Source organism: Cuculus canorus, chromosome 1 (assembly GCF_017976375.1).
Source record: "Cuculus canorus isolate bCucCan1 chromosome 1, bCucCan1.pri, whole genome shotgun sequence".
Lineage (NCBI taxonomy): Eukaryota > Metazoa > Chordata > Aves > Cuculiformes > Cuculidae > Cuculus > Cuculus canorus.
The window spans coordinates 155806747-155825814 of record NC_071401.1 but is presented as its reverse complement, the minus strand read 5'-3'; the positions used below and the strand labels follow the sequence as shown (position 1 = coordinate 155825814).

The 19068-nt window shown below is 51.6% G+C and overlaps 2 protein-coding genes across 3 annotated transcripts in view; both read right to left on the bottom strand.

Annotated features, from left to right (window-relative positions):
- Positions 1 to 577: 577 nt before the first annotated feature.
- On the bottom strand, positions 578 to 9675 carry CCDC134 (coiled-coil domain containing 134). Its single transcript, XM_054064293.1, has 8 exons — positions 9537 to 9675; positions 5182 to 5314; positions 4356 to 4473; positions 3382 to 3503; positions 3067 to 3151; positions 2603 to 2784; positions 2316 to 2387; positions 578 to 1936 (listed from the first exon to the last, which is right to left on the bottom strand). The coding sequence occupies exons 3-8, from the start codon at positions 4456 to 4458 to the stop codon at positions 1811 to 1813; spliced, it is 690 nt and encodes a 229-aa protein (XP_053920268.1). The 5' UTR covers positions 4459 to 4473; positions 5182 to 5314; positions 9537 to 9675; the 3' UTR covers positions 578 to 1810.
- A 1534-nt stretch (positions 9676 to 11209) lies between these two features.
- MEI1 (meiotic double-stranded break formation protein 1) overlaps positions 11210 to 19068 on the bottom strand; it is a 43600-nt gene continuing 35741 nt past the window's right edge. For both annotated transcript variants that reach the window (XM_054064274.1, XM_054064277.1), the window contains 7 exons: positions 17524 to 17605; positions 16888 to 17090; positions 16085 to 16166; positions 14220 to 14326; positions 13192 to 13323; positions 12737 to 12846; positions 11210 to 11407 (listed from right to left, as the gene is read on the bottom strand). In XM_054064274.1, the coding sequence (XP_053920249.1) occupies positions 11362 to 11407; positions 12737 to 12846; positions 13192 to 13323; positions 14220 to 14326; positions 16085 to 16166; positions 16888 to 17090; positions 17524 to 17605 (762 nt within the window). In that variant the 3' untranslated portion in view covers positions 11210 to 11361. The remainder of the gene's footprint in view (positions 11408 to 12736; positions 12847 to 13191; positions 13324 to 14219; positions 14327 to 16084; positions 16167 to 16887; positions 17091 to 17523; positions 17606 to 19068) is intronic.

The following is a 19068-nucleotide window of genomic DNA, read 5'->3' as shown; positions in this document are numbered from 1 at the left end:
GAAAAGATCTTTCAGATTGAGTCCAACCATACCTGTCCTCTACTAAACCACGTCCCTGAGCATTTCATCTACCTGTCTTTTAAACACCTCCAGGGATGAGGACTCAACCACCTCCTTGGGCAGCTGTTCCAGTGCCCGATAACCCTTTCCGTGAAGATTTTTTTCCTATTATCCAATCTAAACCCCTCTTGATGCAGCTTGAGACCATTTCCTCTCCTTCCATCACCTATCACTTGCAGCACCCAACTCGCTACAACCTCCTTTCAGGCAGCTGTAGATAGTGATAAGGCCTCCCATCAGCCTTCTCTCTCCAGGCTAAAAGGGAATCATAGGATTGTTAAGGTTGGAAAAGACGTTTACAATCACCACATCCAACTAGCAGCCCAACACCACTGTACTAAACCACATCCCCAAGGGCCATGTCTACACGGATTTTTAACACCTCCAGGGATGGAGACTCCATCTCTGCACCTCTCCTGAGGTTCCAGTGGGCCAAAACCAATGCCTGCTCCCACCAGGACCAGGAGCAAAAGCCAAGCTTCTTTTAGATAAAAAAAAAAGAAAAAATAAAGTCAATTTTATTCAAGAAAAATAAAACACGCGCACATTGCCACCCCCTGGTCAGATGGACCTGGCTCCACAGTTAAAATTAAGGACATTTCCCCCTTTCCCAAAGGTAGTGGTGACCCCATCCCAGCGCCCCACATGCCCAACACCTATTTTTCAGGGATGGAGGCGAGAACCTCCACTGGTGCGGCTTCATCAGCAACCATGAGAAAAGGCGGGGTGGCTGTGCCAGCACCTCACCTCTGCTCCCACTGCAGCCTAGATGCCCCACAGAGGGTCGCAGCCCTGCTGTACCCACACACTTGACCCCCTGAGAAGGGAGGGTGAGGGACTCAATGAGAAGATCAGCCAAACACTGGAAGGATGGGGCAGGGCATGGGGTGCAGGTCGGGCTCACAGGGTACACGGCTGCTTCCTTCAGCTGGCGTTACAGGCACACCTTGTCTCCCAAGAGGGCCAAAAGTTGAAATCCCTCCTTCCCCAATACTCCCTGCATGTTTGCCTCCCTGTGGGAATGTGCTGTGGCAGCCACGTGGGAGAGCAGGATGCTGTTGAGCCAGAAACCAGCACCATCGGGCTTTCAACTACGGCTGACTGATGAGATGTGTGTTGCTTGGTAAAACAGCCGTTGGGAAGAGGGGAGAGCTGATCCGGCAGAGGTAGTGGCTGAGCAGAGACCAGGTCATAACCGGGTGGGGGGTGTGTGAGTGTGTGTGTGTGTGCCAATGAGATCACCGGTTTAGAAAATAAGGAAAAACCAAACAGAAAACAAAACCAACCCCAAAACTGAGAGAAGCAGCATTGCTCATGAGGCTGTTTGGCATGACGCGCTCTCCAGCCCACCCATGACGGAGGAGGCAGGTTCAGCGCGGGCACTGTGTGCTGCATAAGGGAGGGCTTCCTTGGCTCCCCGTGAGGCTCAGCCACAGTGTGTCCCCCTCGTTCCACCCCACAACGAGTGGCAGCGTTCTGACCAGCCCAGGCGATGGCCCCACTGCTTTCCTGTCTGTGCTTTGTCTCTGGGGAAGGGCTATCTTGCTTCAGCTCCCACCAGCCCCATTGGGGCAACCCACCAGCACCACCACCCGGCTCCTCATGAACGAAAGGGAAAGGCAACAAAACAAAATCCACGGCACAAATGGAAAGGGGACCGCCAGGCATTGGCCCAAGGCCGCTGAGAGGAAGTGAGCAGCTCCGCATCGCAGCAGCGCTGCCCCCACAGCGAGGTGCAAGCCCCCGCACACTACAGCTCCGATTGCGAGCGCGAGATGCGCGGGCCCTTGCGTATCTCCTTCCGCTTCTCCTCTTTCTTCCGCCGCTTCTCCTCCTCCCGCAGTGCCTTCTGGAAGGTGTCAGCACTGGGGAAAAACTGCAGGATGACAGCAGGCAGTCAGCATGGGAGAGCTGCTGCAGATTCCCAAAGGGTAACTCCCCTCAAAATCCACCAAAGCCATCACACCAGCCCCACGGTATCAGGGGGACTGAGGTCAGACGTGGCACAAGGTGAATAGGGCCCAGATGCTCTCATGGGCAGGTGGCCACAGGAAGGGGGAGACGGCATCCGACACCCAAAACCAACTGCAGCCCAACCAAGGATGTCAATGTCTACGTTTTGGCCAAGCTTCCTCTGTGCTGGGGATTTTTGGCCATTCCTCACCAAGCCACCTGTTCCTTTCCCAACTGGCTGCCTGGAGCTGCAACAGGGATGGGGAAACCCGTGGGGTGAGCTGCCAGCATCACTTTCTTACCTCAGAATGGTCCGTTTTAAAGGGATTGTGGTAATCAGGTGATTTCTCACTGATGCCCAGTTCCTGAGCCATCTGCAGATCAAAGTGGAGACCGTGTTGGGTCACACCCCCGTGTGACCAAGGTCCCCTCCATCCCATCAGCCCGCTCCGTGCTCTTCCTCTATCCCTCAGATGTCGGGTACACTCCCTCTGATCTCTGCCTGCCCTCCTTTTACCCCCAAAACGTCATCCCCCAGCCCCAGCAGCAAAGAGAGGATGTGGCAGCAAGGAACCAGGAGCAGCCATACCAGCCCCAGGACTTGGGAGTGGGGTCCCTGCTCAAATACACCCGTCAGGTTGCAGAAGCCGATGCCCCAACGGATGAGGCTGTTCCAGTTGGAGTTGCGGTCAAAGTAGTGGTGCACGATCTTGGGAAAGCGCAGGACGACATCCCCAAAGAAAGCGGTGTTCTCTATCACGTGGGAATACGCTGTGGAGACAGTCACCCACCCCATCAGCACACAGGTACACGTGCCCTGTCCCACTGGCACCTATGGCCTCACCAGAAGGTGGGGAGACTGAGGGCAAACAGGTAGGCTCCCCATATGAACTTGTCAGAGAGATAGCAATAGTGTCCCTGACAGACAAGGACCATCCCAGGTCTGTTCTGGATACCTGGGAGTACCTACCCCAGTACTGGTCCCAGAAGGAATGGCAGTGATGCATCAGAGCACTGGAAAAGGGAAGGGAGTAAGGACCGAAAAGAACCTACCATCCTTTATCTTCTCATCCTGAGGGAAAGGCCCATCGGGAGGCACGTCAGCAGCGATGAGCACAGCCCGGGAGTCCTCCAATACCTGCCAGAGTCCTTGGTTACTGCTTTGTCCTGCTGGCCCTTCCCTATACTCCCGGGGTGCTTCGCTTTGAAGCCACGCAGCATCCACCTTTCAAGTCCTCAAGCCCGCCTGCCCACCCAGCTCTTCTCTTTGACTGCACAGAGCCCTCTGAGCCCTCCTCGCTTCTCCTGCCCACCCCTTCCAGCCCCATGGCACGTTGAACCCGGAGGGAAGCCTGCACTGTGGCTCACTTTGAAGAGTCCCTTGAGCATGATGTCAATGATTTTGTACTGCTGGTTGATGTCATTGAGCTCGATCAGGTTCTTCAGCGCGTTCATCTGGTCCTTGCGCTTCACCTCAAACAGCTTCTTATCTACACCACTGTCAAGGACACCCCCAGCATGCTTCCATCATGCTCCCATTCTCCCTCTCTTCCAGGACCACCCCAGCCCCCTGAGTTCTCCATAGAATGCTTGAGGGCCGGGAGGTAGCACCTGAGCCAGGATGAAACATGGGTTTCCAGAGAGCACCCTTCCCTGGACACCCCAGTGGAAGGGCTTAGCAATACTGGGTGCTCGTGCAGAGCTTTCTACTTGCCATCTCCTGCTCTAGCTGATGGGCTGGAGGAGGAACATGAACCCACACCTTCCCCATGTGTCTCCATGAGCACAGGCATCAGGCATCTTCTCATACTTTGCCTGTTCACCAGGGGATGCTGCTGTCTGCCAAGAAGGGCTTGCATTAGCCCACCTCCTGGTGGGCAGTAGATGCTCATGGCACAGAGGTGACCACATGCCACATGCCCAGGGGCCCTCTCCCACCATCCCAGCCAGTGACCCCAAAGCACTGAGACCTGCAGGCATGCTTTGCCATCTGGCTGGCCACGCAACTCCCAAGGGCAGACTGGGAAATGTGCTTGGCACCCAGCACGCTGGAGCAGGAAGGAAGAGTGCTGCACTCTGGAGAACCCTGAGTACCACCAAAAGAACCATCTCCGGTCTTGCACCGAGCCACGCATTTGGTTAGCAAACCCAAGAGCTTGGCTAAAGCACTTCTACAGAAGAGCAAAGAGAGCAACTGCCCAGCAGTTCCGAGTCCTCCCTCTTCTACCCCACGTGCCCTTTTCTGTGGTCTCTGATCCTTTCCCTGTGCGTGAGCTCCTTCCAGCCTCAGCAGATGAGAGTGCATATGTAGGACACGAGGGGCAGGCTACAGAGAAGGATACAGATTTCCAAGCCAGAGTCCACCTTCTGCTTTTCCAGATCTGCAAAGCTGCCCCGGGACAGCAGCAGCACCAGCACAAAGGGGCAGATCAAGAGAAAATCCATGTCAGCTGCTGCAGCCTGGAGCAAAATGGACCAACAAAACCAACGATGAGAGAGGAGACTTACCAAAGGGAGAAGTCACATGAGCCTTTTGGGACTAACGGCACATCACCCTCAGCACCAGGTTCCTTGTCCTCACAAGGGGTTTGAGGGAGGCAGTGGCCAGAACAGGGCCGGGGGTGATGCTGCAGCCACCTTGTTCTTCCCTGCAAGGAAAGCCCTCTCCTCCCTTTCTGCCTCCAGCTGAGCGCCAGCTGGTCCCCCAGGGACCTGACCCAACACAAAATTAAGTCTAATCTCTTCCCCCAGAAATAACCGTCAGCTTTTTGCTGGGTTTGCAAGTTAGAGCAGCCCAGCAACCAAAGCAGCAGGGTCAAGGAAGGAACAGGAGGAGGACCACCAAGGGGACAAACTGTACTTCTCCTTTAAGCACCAGGTTTGCCCAGCTCAGCCATCTCACTTCACCTCATGGTGTGTTGCTACCTGGCCCCTTCGCCCTTGCTACAAGCTGGACATCAGCTGTGGGAAAAGCAGCAGCTGGGTGACGTGGTGGTCACTTCCCCCTTGCATGTCCCTCCTGAGGCTCCACGGGGATGCAGTCAGATGGAGCTGCTTCTGGCCACAATGATTCCTCAGACAGAGCCAACGTGCAGAAGAGGCTGGAGGAGAAGGTGCTTGGGAACAAGGAACTTGGGACAGCCTAGACATTGAAAAGGAGAGCAGTACCTCAATCTCCAGGTGGTGGAACTTGAGGCAGCCAGTCCGCAGGGATAAGGTTTCTGCAGAGCTGAGCAGTGGCCACCAGCAATTACGGAAGCAGCAGCAGCAGCTTCTTCAGAGGCATCCCCCAACCTGGCTTCTGCTCCCAAAGGAAATGCAGACATGTAAGGCCACCATCCTGCTGCCCTGCTCCCTTTCCAAGAACAAGCTCACTTTCCCAGCTGAGCCTCTCTCTGCAACACATTAACAGTGGAACAGCAACAAATCCCTTCTTTATACCAAATCTAGGAGGTTTTTTTCTTTCTTTAACAAATACAATTTGTTCAACCTCAGGCCCATAAGTGAGGCAAAGCAGGCAGCACCGGAAGCTCTCCCAGCGTGCAAGGACCATGCACTTCCCACCAAGAGGGCCCTTCACCCCCAGCTCAGCAGAGATGTCATCAGACGCGAAAAATCCTCTGCATTATTTTGCTGTTGTGCTTTGCAAAAGGCAGCACCTCTGGAAGGAAATGGATCAGAGTGACTGCAACCAGTGTTACAGAGGAAGACATGGCTGCCTCCATTGTGGGGTCAGCATCACGCCCCATGTTTCGGATGCGATGCAGAGCCGGGATAGCACCACAGGCCTCCCATGCTGGGCTCAGGGTCTGCCCCTCTGCCCTCTGTGGCTTAAGGCATATTCCAGCATCACTAAAGGATGCAAAGCATGCAGACAAGCTGAGGCTGTACAAAATTCTCCAGGCTGGGCATGTAGATGCTCTGTCAGATCCACCAGCCCAGCTGGCTTCCAAGAAACTGCTCCATCCTGCCAAAAAACATGACCCAAAGGGCTTAAGGCCTGGCTCAGCAAGGGGGTGCAGGTCCCCCCTCTGCAGAGTCACCCACAGGTGCTCACTCCCTCCCAGGCTCTCAGGGAAGAGGAAGAGCAGCAGTTGGCACAGGTTGCCCAGGGAAGCTGTGGATGCCTCATCGCTGGAAGTGTTCAAGGCCAGGTTGGACGGGGCCTTGAGCAACCTGGTCTGGTGGGAGGTGTCCCTGCCCATGGCAGGGGGGTGGAACTGGATGGGCTTTAAAGGTCCATTCCAACCCAAACCATTCTATGATTCTATAAACCAAAAGCACAAACTGCAATTGACCTGGGACCTAGGCTCCTGTTTGCCCCTTGGATCAGACACGCGGCCATAAGGACCAAGCTGACTATTTGCTGTGCTTGTGGAGAATCGAAGAAAAACCTTGGAGGCAGCAGGTGGCCTCCAGACCAGGCAGATGCCAGCTAGCTGGTTGCCGTAGCTGAAAGCCCAGCAGCCTGCCTGGCTGCCTCCAAGTCTCAAAATGGAGATGGGCTTTTCCAGAGACACGACAGGAGATGCTGCAGTATAAACGGTCAGTGTTTTCACTGGAAGTGTTTTTAATGACTTTATAAATCCTGCTGCAGTGGCCCTACAAGATTGCACCATAGGACAAGGTTGGAAGAAGGCAGCCGAAGAACCATGCCACACCAGGAGCCTATCACCTTTTTGTCTGACTCCTTCCCTGCTGACACTTATTCTCACATCGAAGGTACTGACTGCTATCATCGTCAGGGCTGAAACAGTCCGGTGAAAATGAAGCAGGAGCCAGTTGTTGCCCTCATGCATAGGGAAAGTTCCATGCTCGTTCCATGCGGGACCAGCTTGAGCTTATTCCCTCTTGCTGCCCTGCCCATTTTAATAGCAGAGGACATTCCCTCCTTTCCAGGCTGCACTGTGTAAGCACAGAGATGCCAAAGTTTCCCGCAGATGTTTCTCCATGCTTTCTCTATAAACCCTCCCTCGTATTTTCACACCCACTGAGGGAGGAGATGCAACAGGAACACCACAGAGCTGCTCCCCATCTTCCCTCCCTGAACTGATTCCTGCCAAAGCTGGTTCTGCTCAGCGTTCCCAGAGCAGGCCGTGGAGCCACAGTCTTGCCTGATGCTACAGATGGGAAGGAGTTTCCACCAATATTCTCTGGCAGCCCTGGCCAGCTGGTTGCTTCAGCAAAAAGCCCACCAGTCTGTCTCACTGTCTCCCATCCTTCTAATTTAGATGTGTTTTTCCAAAGACACGACAACAGATGCTGTGTTATAGATGGTTAGTACTTTCCATTAAAATTTTTTTAATGACTTTATAAAATCTCCTGCAGGAGCCCCAGCTGAACCGAGCATCCCTGGGATTTATTCACTTAATAAGGCAGCAAGGCAGAGTCACACTGCCAGGTTTTGGCTCCCAGGAGGGACTTTCACAGGATCCCCTTTCTCCTACACAGGGCACTGAAGTGCAGGGGGAAAAGCAGCATCATCCAGCTTGCTCCGAGAGCAGACCATGCCAAAATAAGAAATGAAATCCCCCCTGCCCCACAAATCCATCCCCGAGCCACTCTTCTGTCAATCAGATGATGATTAACCTCTTGTCACTACTGAACCAAAAGAGGTGAAACACAGGCTGCTCAGACTTCTTCTACTGGGGCATTTCTATACAGAACTCTTACAGGACCGGGTGCTTCAGCGAAACAACAGCCACTTGCATCTGCTTATCTCAAAAGTCCCTCGATCACCAAAGCCAGATCTAGCACATCGTAGTGATGGACATCAGCCAGAGGCAGACAGCTCTGATTGATGCCAGCGAGCTGCTCTGATTTCCACCAGGGAAAGATCCATCCCAGCCCACCTCCTCCCTGCTCCCCAACCTGCTGGAGGGGGTCAGCAGGACCCTGAGGGGCTTGGATGGCTGCAGGCACAGGGAAACGGGGATTCTCTTTCAAGCAACGCTGAAACTAATGGCAATCACACAGGAACAGGGGTGCAGAAATCAGATCAGCCGAGACCCCTCTGGCTGTACTGTGGGATATCCACCAGGGACAGACCCATCCCAGCCCACCTCCTCTGTGACTCCATCCTGCTGGAGGGGGTCAGCAGGACCCTGAGGGCCTCAAACAGCTGTGGGCACAGAGAGATGGGGATTCTCTTCCAAGCACTACCAAAACTAACGGCAGTCACTCAGGGACAGGGATGGAGAAATCAGATCAGCCAAGACTTCACGGGCTGCGCTGTGGAACACCCATCCAGAGCCATGTCCTCTGGTTTCAGCCCACCACCTCCGTGTCCCCATCCTGCTGGAAGGGGTCAGCAGAACCCTGAGGGGCTCGGACAGGCACAGGGAGATGCGGATTCTCTTTCAAGCACAACTGAAGCTAATGGCAATTGGGGGATGGAGGTACAGATATCAGAGCAGCCAAGCTGATCCAGAGTGCTGTCAGGCACCACAGGAGGGGATGCAAACCCGCGGGGCAGGAGGGCTGCTCCCGGTGCTGCTCCTCACACCAGCTCCCGCATCTCCATCCCTGTGCAACTGCCACTAGTTTCAGCCATGCTTGAAAGAGAATCTCAATCTCCCTGTGCCCACCCGAGCCCCTTGGAGTCCCACCGCCCCCCTCCAGCAGGACGGGGACATGGAGGAGATGGGCTGGGACGGGTCTGTCCCTGCTGGAAATTTGAGGACACTGTTCTGCGTGGTTTTTCCACAGCATGGCCAGGGCAGTCTGGGCTGATCCAACACCCACATCTCCATCCCTGTGCAATTGCTATTAGTTTCAGCCATGCTCCTAAGAGGATCCCTATCTCCCTGTGCCCATCCAAGCCCCTCGGGGTCCTGCTGACCCCTTCCAGCAGGATGGGGACACGGAGGAAGTGGTCTGGGAAGGATCTGTCCTGGTGGAAACGCGAGGACACGGCTCTGGGTAGGTTTCCCACAGAATGGCTAGGGGGGGTTCTCGGCTGATCCAATATCCACATCTCCATCCCTGTGCGACTGCCATTAGTTTCAGCCGTGCTCCAAAGAGAATCCCTACCTCCTCGCACCCGTCTGAGCTCCTCGGGGTTCCACTGTCCCGCTCCAGCGGGATGGGCACACGGGGGAGGTGTGCTGGGATGGATCGGTCCTGCTGGAAACGTGAGGACACGGTTCTGGGTGGGTTTCCCACGGCACGGCCAGGGGTATCTGGTCTGATCCAACATCCACGTCTCCATCCCTGTTCAACTGCTATCAGTTTCAGTCGTGCTCCAAAGAGAATCCCTATTTCCCTGTGCCCGTCTGAGCCCCCCTCGGGGTCCTGCTGACCTCTTCCAGCAGGATGGAGGAGATGGGCTGGGAAGCGTCTGTCCCTGCTGGAAATGCGAGGACGCGGCTCCGTTGGGTTCCCCACGGCACGGCCAGGGGGGTCCCGGATGGTTCCCCGCCTGGACAGCGGGCGGGCACCGCGCCTCCCTCGGGAAGCTGCGTACCCGAAGGTCCACCCCGCCCCCCACCCCCCCATCCCGCGTCCCCCCGTGTCCCCCTCACCTGCGGGCCGGTCCCGCTGCCGGTGCCACTCAGCACCCGTCCCCGGCCATGCCGCCGCCCCGCCCCGCCGTGTCACTTCCTGAGCTGCCGCCCCTCCCGCCGCCCCCAGCGCCGCGGGACGGCTGCTCCCGCAGCTCCTTGGCAAACCCAGCCCTCGGGAGAGAGGGATGCGGGTGGGGTTTGGAGGCAACAGGCAAACGAAGCTGTAGCCGCGGGGAACGAACTGGAAGAAGTGTCCTCTTGCCACATCACTATCCCCAGGGGTCACAGAATCATGGAATCGCCAGGTTGGAAAAGACCTCCGAGATTATCGAGTCCAACCATTCCTATCTGCCACTAAACCATGTCCCTGAGCACCTCGTCTACATGTCTTTTAAACACCTTCAGGGATGGGGACTCCACCACCTCCCTGGGCAGCCTCTGACTGTGCCTGGTGACCCTTGCTGGGAAAAATTTTTTCCTGATGTCCAGTCTGAACCTCCCCTGGCACAGCTTGAGGCCATTCCCCCTTGTCCTATCACCTGTCACTTGGGAGAAGAGACCAACACGCTCCTCTCTACAACCTCCTTTCAGGTAGTTGTAAACAGCAATAAGGTCTCCCCTCAGCCTTTTCTCCAGGCTAAACAACCCCAGATCCCTCAGCTGCTCCTCATAAGACTTGTGCTCCAGTCCCTTCACCAGCTTCCTTGCTCTTCTCTGGACACGCTCCAGAGCCTCAACATCTTTCTTGTAGTGAGGGGCACAGAACTGAACACAGTGTTCAAGGTGCAGCCTCACCAGTACAGGAGCAGAATCACCACCCTGGTCCTGCTGGCCATGCAGTTTCTGATACAAGCCAAGATGCCATTGGCCGCCTTGGCCACCCGGGCACACTGCTGGCTCATGTTCAGCTACTGTCAACCAACACCCCCAGGTCCTTCTCCTCCAGGCAGCTTTCTAGCCACTCTTCCCCTAGTCTGAAGCATTGCACAGGGTTGTTGTGCCCCAAGTGCAGGACCAGGGTCCTGGCTGAGCTCCCCACCACCCCTGCTCACGCAAAGGAAAGGGGCAATCCCAGCCCCACCAGCAGTGAAGGCAAGGTTGGGAAGCAGAATGCCTCCTCCACTGCACCCAGCATGGCTTCCATCAGCCACTTCTGCCTTTTAGTAACTCAAAAGCATCTACCAAGTCCAAAGGAGGTTGTAGTGAGGTGGGTGCTGGTCTCTTCTCCCAAGTGAGAAGCAACAGGATGAGAGGAAACGGCCTCAAGTCGTACCAATGGAGGCTTAGATTGGATGTTAAAAAAAAAATGCTTTCCCATAAGAGTGCTGGAGCATTGGAAGAGGCTGCCAAGGGGAGTGGTGGAGTCTCCCTCCCTGGAGGTGTTCAAAAAACATGTAGACATAGCACTTTAGGACACAGAATCGTAGAATAATTTGGGTTGGAAGGGACCTTAAAGATCATCCACTTCCAACCCCCCTGGCATGGGCAGGGACACATCCCACTAGATCAGGCTGCCCAAGGCCCCATCCAGCCTGGCCTCGAAACCTTGACACAGTTTAGTTGTCACGGTGGTATTGGACTGATGGTTGGACTTGATCTTAGAGGTCTTTCCCAACTTAAATGATTCTTTAAGCATCAACCCACACAGAAAAAGAAACAAGGAGCCATTTCACTAAACAGGCTTTATAAACAACTTACAACAAACCAACAAACCTTTTTTCTGAAAATGAACTACAAACTACTTCTTTCATCTATCTTCTCTCTACTACTCACTGGGAATAAAAGGCAGGATGAAGCCTCCTGTTCCATTCTTGCCTTGTTGCATGCACTTTATCTTCTCAATTCAGTCCCCAATGTGTGAGAGGGACACTGCCACACTTCCCAGACATCTGTCATTGATGGCATGAGCAGAAATGGAAGGGAAGGTATGGCTGAAACTCCAGGATGCTACTGGAATTCCCACATTTGATGCATGGCTGACAGGTTTTTATTACTAAACCAACCCTACCCCAAGCCATGGGAACACCCATCCACCCTCAACACATGTGAGAAGCACCAGTGCAGGTGAACCTGAAGAAAGTTCCTCCTTGACAAAACTTACGTCATAGCTTAGTTTTGACCAGAAGATTTTGTTTTCCGTGTTCACAACTATCTTATGCAGGCAGCCACCAGCCACATACTACAGGCGCATCCAAAACCCTTTCTAACCACCAAGACATGAAGGCTCCCTGATATGTGGAAAAGTCAGAAATGAGGAGCAACTTTAACAATATAACAAGACCTCCTGTCCACCTTTCCTCACCTCTGTACACCAAAGGCAGTGGAGAGGAACTTCACTGGGCGGGATGGCCTCCACCAGACAACTTGCGCTCTGAGCATCTCACCACAGAGCAGCAGTATCACATTGGAGGGAAGCATGAGGACAAGCTACTCCTCACAGGAAACAAATGCCTCACCCACCACATACCCTGCACGTGGCTGATGACAGTGTACCACAGTGGAGTAAGTCCCCACCCCAACAGGAAATCGCTGCTGGGGCCATTTCCATTACTACTACCTGTCTGAGGCAATGAGGCATGATGAAAGCAGGAAGCAAAAGCAGGCAGTTTGAGAAGTACACAAACACTGCATCAGGCTCCCTCTTGTTTCCACAAGTAATCTGGGAACAGCCCCTGCTTCCATCTCCAGAGGAGAGGTGGATTCAGTTCTCAGCAGGGGACTCTTAAGGCCAAGCAGAACAAAATTCAGAAACTCCATTCAGCAGTTTCTGAATGCCCACTGTTCTCTGAAAGTGCCTGAGTCATCTTTGGGTTTCTACAACTTCACAGGCACACTGGCACTAGTTAGCACACAGGCAGAGGTTAAGTGGTTGTTCATCCTCCAGGTAAATCAATGCAGGGATCGTTACTGGTATGTAACACAGGCTTCTCAGCCTGCTCCCCTTCCATCAGACCATCTCTGCCATATAGGTAACAGCAATTCCAGCAAAGAGCACCATCTCTCATCCCAAATGTCTCCTCATATCCCAAGTGCCTTCTCGAGTCTGGGGATGATGAAGACTTTCATCCCAAAGTTAGCCAAGTGTAGCAAGCACTCAAGAGTTTTTCTACCTGTTTGCCTTCAGCTGGAACAAGTGAAGGATTAAGTATCCCTTCTCCTTCTGGTACACCCACCGCCCTCACTCCACCTGTCAAAGGCATCTGCGCAGCAAAGGATACACAATGTCCTGACGTTTCACACAAGTGCTCCTCTGTTGCAGGAGATGCTCCAGCCAAGTCTGAATGGTCCCTGACTGCACTGGCTCCACCTGGCAATGACTGCTCTGAACCTGAGCAATCAGAAGAAGGAATGATTTCCAGACCAACAGGGAACTTTTGGGCTTGTTCCTTCATACCTCCCTCCCTCAACGCCACACAAAGCAATCAGACCTTCAAACTTTGATCTGGAGGGAATCCAGGGGCTGCCCAATATGACAACACAGTTCAGGCAGTTGCTGGCATCACTCGCTTTCCAATTTCACCATGCATCCCTCAAGGCAGTAGACAGTGACTGCAGAATTCCTCTTCACCTTACTATGACTTCCTCAATGGAAGTTTATGGCTCCCCATCAAAAGCTAAAGCAATCCCCTAGGGATTCCCTTCTCATCTCCCAAGGTTGTCACCGCTCTTTTACCTGACAAAGGAAGACGTGAAGAGCATGAGAGGTGGCCTCAGGCAGGTCTGCTAAGTTGGTTTCTGCTACTTCCTGGAGAATCTGGCTAATTTCTTTTTGAGAAATAATGTTGCTGCTCTGATATCTCAGAAACTTGAACAAAGAAAAAAATAGAGGCATTAAATAGTGAAAGACCCACGGAGTTCTCCTGGAAAGACCTCTTCTCTGCAATGGCTTGCTGCAGCTCCTTAACAACAGGCCTGATTTTTATATCACTTCTAATAGAACTAGTGCAAGTATCAGTGTTGATGGTACTCTGATTTATAACCAGATTACTTTGGTTTAGGTCAGGAAAGAACTGAAATGAAACAGCAAACTCTTAAAAAGTCAAATAAGAATAACTGAGATTCACAAGTCCATCATATATGTGGACAGAAAAGGTTCATGGCAGGGGGTTTGAAACTGAATGATCTTTAAGGTCCCTTCCAACCCAAACCATTCTATGATTCACATTAATAACCTCTTCCTCTCAACCCCTGCCACAAGGGCTTTAGCTTCAGTATGTCTGCTGGGACCACATGCCCTCTCTTGCTCGCAGGGTCCAAGTACAGCAGAGCAGTAGGCAGCAGTAACTCCCTGCCTGGAAAAGTCAGGTCTGTAAGGTCAAAGACAAGGAGATGAGCTGTGATGCCAAGCAGAGCTCCACTCTTCAGAGCGCTGTAGCAATGCTCATTGACTGGCAACAGCAGTTGCATGGTCTCTGTAGGTTTCCCCTCTCCTCCCCAGGGGTCCTAGATGATATAAATAAATGCTACAAACACCAGAAAAACAGGATGTGCTCACTAACGTCAGTTTCTGCAGGGTGTGGAAGGGAAGTTCACTTGAAAGTATCATTATTATAGGGCATGAATATAGTGACAGACAACGGCCACAGCAGTATCAGAGTTTGTGTGTGCATGGGGGGTAAGCTCAGTAACCAACCCACATGCATACATGCATACAACCAACATACTGATTGTCTCCAAACAGCCTGCCCTTCCCCTGCTCACCAAAGTCATCAGCCTGAGAACTTCTGGCTTCAGAAAGGCCTTCTGGTCCCCATCGAGTATTGTGAAGAGCAGGAATCGGTGCCAGGGCTGTGAAACAACATGTAGGGCTAAGAGAGAAGGAGAAGCCAATCAAAGACAGCTTTAAAATCAGCCAGCTGACAGGCTGGACCTGAATAAGGACAGTCTTTAATACTGACCCCAAGCTTCCTCTTCTAGACCCCATGCTGTGAAACACTAAGGGGATGTTTTGCTCTGTACTCGCTTGCCTTTTTAAATTGGTCAGTCTTTGGGCAAGAGTTTAGTCATGAGGACAAAAGCTTAATAGCTTTTTAAAGCAGAAAATACATTTTGTCCATCTTTGTGCTGGTACAGGAAGAGAAACCTTCTCCTGGGGTGCATGTCATAAAACAGTAAGGGGTTATCTTTAGCCCAGGGTTTTAAAAATAATACCCTCTGGTTTCAATATGAGGACAAGTTTCCTGACCACGGAATTTATTTAGCTGCAGAATACTCCTTGGGGAATGAAGAAAGACCTTTAACATAAGCTGCACAAAATAAGCCTGGATCTGCATCAGAAAGGATACTACTGGGACCAGCCAGGCTGATGGCAGCGATGCAAACAATCAGCAGAGAAAATGTTCTTAATAAGGGGCATATATGATAAATAGAGGTAAGGCTCAAGGTCACCGCCTGTGACAGCATGAAGTCTCTCATTGAATGCTATAGTTCACTGTTATTACCTTGTATTTATTGCAGGTTAGGACATATTTATTGCATGGGCTGGACAATTACTACAGTCAGCTGATATAGCTTGTTACACCATGGCAACTCAACAAAAGCTCCCTTTTCCACCGTCAGTCAAGTAACCTCACTATTGCCACTATAAGAATCTTTTCTATGGGAAAACAACACTAAAAAATCATGTTAAATGGTTGGGGGGAAATGGTGAAGTACTGGTGGAAATGCAGAAGTACTAGCACTGCACACTCAGCCTACTCTGCACATCTGGAAAAATCTCAGGATCAAGAGAAGTTTTTAGAAAGCCTCAAATAAAGCAAGTCCTAGAGGCAGCATCCTGGCCACACTCTTCGTGGTGCTCTCACATCTTTCAGTAAAACAAAGCTCTGATCCTCATTCTGCTTGGAACAAGGAGTCTCCTGCTGTTGCTATTGTGAACTTCTGCACCATAGCAAGAATTCAGGCAGCCACAGTCAGTGGCTGCTGAAGCAGTATTTCATTAGCTTAATCTTAATTAGCTTAAATGACAATAAGCAGAAGGGTCTGGTTTTTTTCCCCGACTGTACAATGCTGTCATATTATGTTATATTGCTAACATTAGGTCTGACATGAATTCCAGAAACCAAGGTCTGCATTCAGCCCTGGAAATATAGAATTTCCAGCTTCCATTCCCTAAGGCTGCCAGGTACCCTTTCTCCCTTCTCCTCCCTGAGGGCCAAACCGTGACCAATATTGCCTGTGCGGAAGATACATCATGTTCAGATCCTCCCTTATATTTATGGTCTAAAGGTTTGACATTGGCTGGGCAGTGAAAGATTATTCCTATACTCCCTCCATTCCTAAACCTTTCACTCGTACCATATAGAGGGGATGGGGAATGACTGTTTTTCCTTCTAGAAAGCATTTTCGTGTCCAGAGCCAAAGTGAGGGCTCATGCCTGCAGGGGAGCCAGGCATTGTGATTTCACCCCACAAAGCACATGATTAACTTCAGCCATACAAACAGTTTTTCTTATTGGGCATAAATTCATTAAGCATCTGCTCCGGGGCGATACTGGATGGAGATTAAAGAGATCAAAATCGCTGCAGGAGAAAAAGCCAGGAGAAGAAAGAGCAGGAAGACTTTACCAACATTCTTGTTCTTCACATACAGGTATTCCACTAAGGTTTCCATGCAGGCAACCACAGCCTGAGAGAGCAGCAATTCTTTCTGGAATACCAAGGGGAAAAAAAGAAGAAAAGAAACAGTCAACACCTATTGCAAGAGGAAAATTCATAAAGTGGCAGGATCTGAAGAGCATGCAGCACAGGAAAACAACTCTCTTCATCTCCTTCAAGGATGCAACACGCTACAAATTACCTGCCACCTCAAGGAGCCAGACAAAGGCATGACTACTTCTTCTGAGACTAAAAAAGAAAATTAAGTAACAGCCTTCAAAGGATAAAGATGGGAGCCCAACATCGCTCAAGAGAGTTATTTGTAAACTGATGTACTATCCCCTGGAGCCCAACATCACTTGAACAAGTTAAATGTACGCTGATGTACTATCCGCCAGAGCACCTTGCCAGGTGCATGGGGAAGGGATTGGGATTTGTTACACTTTTCCCACTCTTGTCCTTATGGGTGTGGCGTCCCTGCAGAGCAGGACGATGAGGAAACACAGATCATCATTAGGACAGAATTTCAGCCATTCAGTCCAGCAGCAGGAAGTACTGCATGGCTTGATTTACCTTCTTTTTCACTGTGCCATGCTGCAGCAAGAGCATTTTCCCTTCTCCTCACAGCATGTCTGCAAGGGGTGGAAAATGCAGGCAGAAGAAAAATAAAAAGGCAGCTTCTTAGGTTGTGCAACTGGGTGGTTTCTCCTCAGGTTAGCATACTATCTTGAAACCCAACACTAGTGTTGTTCCAAAAGTCATATTTTGTATACCTGCAAATGGACTTGCACCAAAAGGTTCTGCAGACTGACAACAAGCAAGAAGGCCTTCTGTGTGGCAAGGGGCTGCAAAGCAGCATCCTGTGGTGATGGCTGTGGTTGCATAGCACTTTGAGCTGTGTTTTTGCTAACGATCACCAGTAGAGAGGAGGAGAAGTTCTGTCGCAGGAGAGCTCTCAGGAACTGCATGATGCTAACTAGAAGGGAGCCGCTTGTTAGTGCATGTCAGTATTTTCCTCTCCCCTGCCCTTGTGTTGGTGCCTGTGCAACTGCACGGGAGAGGGTGAGGAGAGAAAATTTGGGCTTAAGGGCTCACCAAAGTTGCCCAGCAGCTGCAGGCAGGCATGGCAACATGAGTTTGTCTCCTCCCTGCAAGGCCCTATCACAGTTCACACTCAGCACCAGATGTCACTACCAACCTCCAAGGACGATTTGTCCAAAGACAACAGAACTCCAGACAGTTCCTTTTTGCCTTTTCTCACCACCTGTTATGTACTCCCAAAGCCAAATGGACCAAAGCTTCCAGATTCCCACCAGCACCTGCACTGTCTCATCTCACAGTCAACAGTTCTCCCTCACTGCCTGTAGCATGGTACGAGCAGCTGCCTCCCCATAACAGATGCAAAATACCTAACAGCAGGATTGGCTTCTTCTTCCTGAAGATGACTGCATTCAGGACTTCCGTTAGGTCTAGAGAGAGTGTCTGGTGAACCTAGAGAAGAATGAAATAGAAAAGAGAAAACATGGTGCTGGTCTGGACCAGGTAAAAAGCTCCCTTACGTACTTTCAGTCCTTAGACACTTCCCCATGATGACCATAGAAAAACAAGGGAACAGGAGCCTGGCCCAGAAGAGAGGGTCACATCATCAAGCTCTCATGTTTCACTCACCACCAGTTGCTAGCCCTGCACAGCTTCCAAACCACAGCACAACTCATTTGCCTGTCTCACTCTCACTGTTCCCTGCAGGCCCTCTGACACATGGCTGGCAGACTGCCGAGCACATGGAGTAGCAGGAACAGCCATCCCCGAGCATGGCTGTACCTTAGCCAGTCAGCAAGACTGAGAGACAGGCAGCAGAAAGCCAGCAGTGAAGACAATAAGAATCTGGCCCTGCCTGCTAGAGCTGGCAAGCCTCCAGAAAGCCCAAGGTTGGGAACTACGGCACAGGTAAAGGTGGCAGAGGAGGCTAGGGTCTTGGGAACTACGGGCAACAGGAAAGGTGGGCTTGAGAGGGCGTTCTGCAATACGCTGTTTCCCTCACAAAGCAGCCATCCAGCAGAAATGACAAAGTCTCACAGAGCCCCAAAAGGGTTCAAGCTCTTCAGTAAGGCAGAGAGTTGGCATGGGAGGGTGGGCATGAGGACCACAGGGCTAACTCCTTCAAACTGTCCTCTGAAAAGAGAAATGTTCAATAGGAGAGCTAAGAGTACCTCCTGCAAAAGGGTGGCAGTGGCTACTTGTCTAAGAACTGACAAGCCCAAGCCTTTAATAGCAGACCATCCGTGACCCATGTTTATCACCAGGCTTCTGCTAAAGCCAGAAGCAGTAATACAGTTAACAGGCAAGCTTGCTATGGCCAGACAAATCCTCACTATTAACATCAGCCTGAGATTAATGTGACCATTTCTCAGAGCCGTTGTTCCCCTCAAAAAGTTGCAGGCTTAGGGACACAGCCTGGCATCAGCTTACATTCACAGGCACAAAGGTCAAAGGCACTCTTACAAGGACCTCCAAGATGCTTTGTGCAGCTTCAGCTACACTGAGCAGCAGAAAGCAGCAAAAGAAGCGAGTCTTCTTCTTGGTCCCTCTTCTTCCCCTTCCACAGAAGATTAGAAACACTGAAGCATCCTTGAACCACTTCCATTTGCCACCTGTATCTCTAGTTTCTTACCCCATCTCTGGAGCAAGATGGATTCTAGATTGCACATCAAAGCACATCAAGCCAGTGAGGTATTGAGGAAACCAAACAATGGATTTATAAGCCACTAAACGACTGCACTTTAAGGATCAATATGAGCTGAGAGAGTCACTCCCAGAAGACGAAGCTCAACACTAGCTGCTAGAATTGAATCCCTTTTGAGACCAGCAGAATGCTGATCACCCTGACACAGTCCTGCCTTGGAAACAGAGAAGGTATATTGCGTTCAGCAGTTAACAGAGCAGGGACAGGCAGG